The sequence below is a fragment of the Notothenia coriiceps genome, unplaced genomic scaffold, assembly GCF_000735185.1.
Source record: "Notothenia coriiceps isolate Sejong01 unplaced genomic scaffold, NC01 NC01_scaffold00005458, whole genome shotgun sequence".
Lineage (NCBI taxonomy): Eukaryota > Metazoa > Chordata > Actinopteri > Perciformes > Nototheniidae > Notothenia > Notothenia coriiceps.
Genome location: NW_011338159.1, coordinates 4626 through 11599, shown reverse-complemented (window position 1 = coordinate 11599; position 6974 = coordinate 4626). Strand labels below are relative to the sequence as shown.

General features: G+C 40.4%; 2 protein-coding genes across 2 annotated transcripts in view; one reads left to right on the top strand and one right to left on the bottom strand.

Annotated features, from left to right (window-relative positions):
* Positions 1–2009, bottom strand: nopchap1 (NOP protein chaperone 1). Its single transcript, XM_010768248.1, has 3 exons — positions 1893–2009; positions 1042–1116; positions 1–944 (listed from the first exon to the last, which is right to left on the bottom strand). Exons 1-3 carry the CDS (start codon positions 1999–2001, stop codon positions 793–795), a joined length of 336 nt encoding a protein of 111 aa, XP_010766550.1. The 5' UTR covers positions 2002–2009; the 3' UTR covers positions 1–792.
* Positions 2010–2691: 682 nt separating this feature from the next.
* LOC104942936 (solute carrier family 41 member 2-like) overlaps positions 2692–6974 on the top strand; it is an 8293-nt gene continuing 4010 nt past the window's right edge. Inside the window, exons 1-3 of the mRNA XM_010768249.1 lie at positions 2692–2777; positions 4959–5593; positions 6740–6847. Of these exons, the coding sequence (XP_010766551.1) occupies positions 5057–5593; positions 6740–6847 (645 nt within the window). The 5' untranslated portion in view covers positions 2692–2777; positions 4959–5056. The remainder of the gene's footprint in view (positions 2778–4958; positions 5594–6739; positions 6848–6974) is intronic.

The following is a 6974-nucleotide window of genomic DNA, read 5'->3' as shown; positions in this document are numbered from 1 at the left end:
ATTTTCTGTGACTATTTTAAGAAATGTCTACTGTGAAGCACTTTGGACTGCAATTCTTGTATGAAAGGTGCTATACAAATAAAGATTATTATTATTATATGGGTATTATATTGCTGGTTTTAATTCCAGGGTATCTGCAGGAATCCTGAAGTCAGATGTAATACCTTTTAAGACCTTTTTTAAGACCCTTTCCATACATTTTAAGACCTCATGGCCACTTTGAGTTTTAACCGGTTACCTTGGCGACACACTTTACCTCACATTGACTATATACAGTATTGATTGTCCTTCCTCCTTATCTTCCAACCATTTGGACGCAGACTTGCATTTCCCCATAACGATGTTGTTTAACAACCGGCGTAAACGGAGCTTCGCACTATCAAGCAGTGAGCGTGTGATGTCCTGTTCAGATTACGTCAAATCCAACGGGATGCCATAAATAAACTACACAGAATCACACTACACACCTACGCAATGATTACATTCAGGCACACTGTAGAACACAACCTCTTTGGACCATTTATATACTTATTGAAAACAAGCTACAAAATGTAACACCTTGGAAAATGCCGTTTAATACTTTTTAATAGCCTTCATTTTCGGTAAATTGATTTATCAACTTTTAATACTTTTTCAGACCCTGAATTCATAAGTAATGTAATCGTAACAAATGAATGTGTACAGCTGTTCTTATTTACACAGATGGTGTGTAAGTGTATTGCACACTGAAACTGCTAGGGTTATGGTTACAAACAAATAGCAATTCTTAAAGTTTGCATGTCTGCTTTTTGTTTACCACATGACACTCACCATCTCTATGACCTTCTCTGCTTCCTCCACGCTCTCTATGTCAAATGTTCCAGCTGGAGCTTCAGCCATCTGCTGCTTCAGCTTCTCGTTGGCTTCGGCCATCTGAGGCAGGAAGCTCTGCAGCCGATCCAACACTGAAACACAACGAGACAAAACATCATCACACGTTCTGGATCAAAGGGGGTTGGTTCTTAGTTTTACAGCCACACATATAGGGATGTTTAGTCTTACCGCTGCTCCTCGGGACTCTCTCTGTCTGCAGGGATTTGGCAGCCTTTGGTTTGAGGAGAAGCTTCTCACTGAGACCTGGCAGCACAACAAACAAGCCAACAGTGAGTTAACATAGTCTATCTATAGTGAGAAATATCAAATCAATATACAACAGTTTACACAAAAGGCACAATAAAGTGGCATTCCCTAACATTTATGGATCATTAAATGGTTGTCCAATCCTAGTAGTGTTTCTGGCGTACTACTGTTGAGTGGTGTAGACATGTCAAGCACTACTGTAGTCTATAAAATAGTGAAATTTCTCTTCAAATGAAAAACCATGTACATAAAGCTGTCTTATTAGAGCGAGGTGACTCGTGTAAAATTATTATCTAATGTTAAGGACTTCACATAGTCCTAAATCTATATTTACTTCTAACATCAATAATAAACTGTACTGGCCATTGCTGTGAATTATATCAACATATTTAGCTAAACCTACCAATGTCTGACACTTTTGTACGAATAATTTCTAATATTAGCAACTTTGCTTGCAAACTTTCTTGGATTTCTTTAGTTTTCACACACATTTCAGAGCTGGTTCACACATATTCAAATTACAAAACTCTTACTGAAGATAACGTAAAACTCTTAATAGAGGAGTTTCACCTCACCAATTTATGATAGATGACCTATATGGAAACAGCCTCGTTCCTGTAAGAACATATGGTTAAAAACCTATTTATTTAATAGCTAAATCAACTCTGAGGAAGTGTAGTTTCCAGTTACTCGTTGCTGAACACACAGGCATCTCTCACTAAAATTCGTTTTAAAAATGTTCTACCTAAACAAAAAATGTAAATGCTGCAAACCTTCTCCGTTCCCACATGACAGCAAATCCTGTGAGGTTGTTTTCTTAATGTTTAATTCCATTTTAAAGGCGACTGTGTTTTGGTTTTCATCGACATGTGGGACCAACATCCGGGTAGGAGGTAAAATGTGCCCCCTAGTGTTTGGGAGGAATACATGTAATGTAAAAATAGCTCTAAAAATTGAACGCAGTGCTTTTAAAACCAATATAAAAAGTAATAAACGACAAATCAAATAATAAATCCAAAAAAAAAAAATCTAGACGATAAATAATAAATAAAGACGGAAGCTAAGGGAAAATGTAATGATCTGATAAAGGCGGTGTACCTTGCGCATGCGCACTGCAGACACACTGTGTGGCACTTTTTGTTCTAGCTAGAAAGCTTGAAAGAACAGCAAGAGATCCCACTCCTAATTTTTTATTTTACGACGAAACCAACCAGGCAGAGTTGACCTACTTCAACGAGAGAGAGTCTTGAATTCTTTTTAGTGTTGACACAATACAAGGCAACCTGTGTTTAAACCTTTAAAAAAAACTAAATAATAAATAGGCCTACGTAAAATAGCTGAAATCTAAAAAGACATTTAAAGAAGCATATACATGTATCAAGAAATAGACAACAATATATATCCCATAAAAACATACATATTCATCTAATGTTTTCTTTATATGTTATTATTAATGTTCTAATGGCATCCAAACTCGTTTTAATATACCGGTCTATGAATCAGCCGGATTACATCCACTCTTTTTCAAGCGGAGTGATACATTGTTATTTATAGACGAGCTTTGTTGGCACTTTTCAGTCTGACGCTGCTCTGTCTGTCAAGAAAACAGAGTAGACTCCCATCTCTTCTCCTGGATGAAATGTCTCCGTACCCGAGAGGTAAGTTATCAAAATTAATCCTGGACGACTACAACAATCAGTTTATTATTCTTATATCAACTAAATACCACCAGATAGTTTATTTTCCCGGTTTACGGATACGAAAGTAGGGAGCCGTTTGTGCTACTGTTTTGAATTTCTACACAGCTAGCTATCATAGCATAGTTAGCTAACATAAACACACGTAGGATAATATTGTCTAGTTTAGGAAGGTGATCACTAAATAAATGGGTACAAATACAAATACTTAACATAAAGTCGAAGTGTTATACACTGAGATAGACGGGTTAGAAGAAAAGGCCTGAACACTGATGAAGTGCAGATACAAAGGAAATTAAACTATTCTTCAGTTTTGCCATTGCTTTCTGTCAGTAAGACACTCACAGATATTATGTATTTATTCCTAAACAAATTCATTTTTGTACCTCTTATTTAAATGTGTTGAGCTACTCGTGATTTTTATCTTTCCTGCTCTGGTATAACATAAACCAAACATCTAACTAATACACTTCTTTTCTCTTGGTTTTGCAATTAGGACTACTTAATTCCCAAACTGTTTTTTAGTGTCCTTATGGGCTGAAGGTGCCAACATATTGTCCAGCACTTAGTTGTGATTGATAGCAGTAACAGAAAAGCAACAAAAAAGAAGGTACAACACCTTCACGGGATGAAGAATCTGTAGCTACCATAATGGTGTTGGCCCTTTTAACTACTCCTACTCGTGTTATTGTAAATTTCCTCAAAGCCGGTTTGTAATTATTTAGAAAAAGACCCCCTCAGGTGACTGCTTATGAAGGATTTTGTTCCTCTTCACAGTAGATGACTCGGCTGTTCAAGCTCAGTCAGCAGTGTAACATAATTGCCCCAGTGCAAATCATTTTTCTTGGGACTTTGCCCAAACCACAAGTGTTATCGTGCACTGTAGAGACACACACAACTACTCTAACTAAAAAAAAATGCAAATCAGACAGCTGCTTTATCATGGAGGCGCTTCCCATGCATTAGCTCACATCCTGTAAATTAGGCTTTGGTCAGCACCACGGACAGCAACCGACGCATACATTTAGCAACGCTCATTTTACAGCGTTAGATTACAGTAGCCATGCATTTTATACAGATCACAATTGCATTAGATATGCTTTAATCCCTGATCCAACTTCATCTTGAAAATAAACCTCACACATCAGAAATTTCGGCTCTACGGGTCTTGCCAGCAAAGTTGTTAATAACTCTGCTTAAAGGTGGGGTAGGTAAGTTTGAGAAACCGGCTCGAGATACACTTTTTGTTATATTCCATGGAATGCTCTTAACTTCCCGATAGCAATGAATATCGTAAATGCTTTGACAAAAAATCCATAAAAAAATGTCATCTGGAAGCCGTAGCGCTGTAAAAAGCACGACCAATCATCTGAGCCGGCCCGGCTAAAGTAACTGGATGGCCTACCTACCTGTCAGCCTTCCATCTGTGCACAAACTTACCTCGTGCCCTCATTGGTCATGTGCGCGTTTGTGTGTGTTGGAGGAGGGGCTCTGTGAGGAAGTCTGAAGGAAGGGGCAGATTTTTTTCGGCTGTGTACTCTCAAATTCTAGCGCACTCGAGCTGCTTTCTCCATTCTTACCTACCTTACCTTTAATGTTATTATATTTTATGATATTTTTAATTCATGTGTGTTCACTTTCTGCTGCTGTGACGAAGCAATTTCCCAATTTGGGATAATCTCATTTTAAATAAATGAACAAACAGTTCTTCCCTCAGCATCTATGCCACACTGCTACAACTTGTTCATCTGAGCAATGGCTGTTGTTTTCAAACCTCTTTATTGATTGTCACCAGCTGTGCGCGTTCGTGTGTGTTGGAGGAGGGGCTCTGTAAGGAAGTGGCAGATTTTTTCCGGCTGTGTATTTTCAAATTCTAGCCACTCGAGCCGTTTTCTCCAAAATTACTTACCCCACCTTTAAGAAGACTTTTAAACAGTCAAATGCATGACCGTCCTCCAATAGTAAAACGGCAAAGATGAACCTTCTCACCTGGGCCCCTGACAGTTTCTGGGACACTATAATAATATCATATCAGTCAATATGCAGGCCATTGATCTAATGTCACCCTAAATATCGCTTCAGTCAGTCTGTGTTTTCCTGTTCAGCTTTTCAAACCTCTGACATCTTGTTTATTTCTCTCAGGCACATGAGTCATTGAGCCGAGTCCAAACCCCTTGTGTTTCTACACTGCTCTGAGACTGGAGGACAGGAGATGAGAGTCTGCGGCGCTCCACCACACCATGAGTCTCCCGGGTCTGGGAGGACCTGTAAGGGATTCCCTGGGCTCTAGCCTGACGGGGCCTATGAGCGGCTGGAGTTCTCTCTCTCTGAAGCCAGTTTCCTCCGGGCGGATCGCCTCTATATTCCAGACCATGGTTCCCACGGGTTACACCAAGCTACAGGATGAGCGTCTCTCCATGGTGGACCTCAGCGCCAAACCTGACGTCGCGTCGCTCCAGAACGGCTACAGGCAAGAGACGACACACATAGAAGGCCGGCGGATTCTGGACCGGGCCTCTCGCTCCTCTGTGACTTTATCTGACTGTGGAGATGGAGGCTACTCTGAAACGGAGCCCATGCTGGCTGAGAGGAGGCTCTCTGGAGAGGAGGCAGATGAAGAGGAGGAGGAGGAAGAGGATGAGGAGGCAGGTCCGGGATCTATCGTGCACAAAATGCCCAAGGAGTCTCTGCTGGCCATGGCGCTGCAGATCCTGCTGCCTTTCCTGCTCGCTGGGTTTGGAACTGTGTGTGCTGGCATGGTGCTGGATATCGTTCAGGTAAGCTGAGCTGCAAACTGTTATTCCAAAAGACAACCAGCATAGTTAGGAGCTTAAGACAAGGCGGCATTCAAGTCTTATTCCAGTTTATTCATCTTCATTTCTCTCATAGATATTACATTGCATTTAGCAAGTGACTTACAATAAGTGCGTTCGACCAAGAAGATACAACCTTGAAGAAAACAGAATCATATAAGTACATCAGGTTTCATAGAGCCAAACATTTCAAGTGCTACTCAACTGGCTTTAGATAAGCCAGCCCTTTATTAGTATACAAGTTCTTTGTTAATAATTCTATCGCTCGAAGTGGAGTCGAAAGAGATGAGTTTTCAGTCTGCGCCGGAAGATGTGTAAGCTTTCTGTTGTCCTGATGTCAATGAGGAGCTCATTCCACCGTTTTGGAGCCAGGATAGCAAACCCATATGATAACAATGTCATAAACAAAGTGCTTGAACATGGTGGGGAAGGAGAACAAAACATGATCAGCCAATCAGAAAACAGTTATTTTATTTAAACAACTTTTATTTGGTGACGATATAAAAGCTGAATGGACTTAATCATGTTGTAAAATGTCTTCATTTATTATTTATCATTGTGAGCATAACTACATTAATAAACCAGATGGAAGCAGGAAGTCAGGCTCTATTTGTTAAGTCCAGCATTGTTTACACTAGCTATGTTCACTGTTCTTATTGCTAGCATAGGGGCTCGTCAGCAGGGACGTCATTTAAAGCCTCTTGATGACTAGGATGAACCCAAACATATATATATTAAAAGAGCAACACAAGTAATACCCAGGTTGTACGATGGATTTATTTCTTAAAGTAAAGCTGGCCACAAGATATTTCCTCTAAACATTTTCGGTTTACTAGTAAGAGGAACTACATTCTGTCAGTCATTCTCTAGAGTCAACATAGTTGTGAGCAGGAATCCAGTTTCAAACTTTGACACTTTTTCAGAATTTCTGCCGGTTTCCTTGACAAGAGAGAGAAACCACTCCGTTAAGTTAAGCCTTTAAGTCCACAGGAGACAAGGACATGATGAATGTTGGTCTTATCTTAAAGATAGCGTAGTGTTTACATTAGTGCACTAATTAGAAAGTCAACAAACAGTACAAACATATTTACCCTCTTTTGTCCTTCACAGCACTGGGAGGCGTTCCAGTACATCACGGAGATCTTCATCCTGGTACCGGCTCTCCTCGGCCTGAAGGGAAACCTGGAGATGACTCTGGCCTCAAGGCTGTCCACAGCGGTGAGACACAACACACACGCACGCACGCACGCACACGCACACACACACACACACACACACACACACACACACACACACACACACACACACACACACACACACACACACACACACACACACACACTCT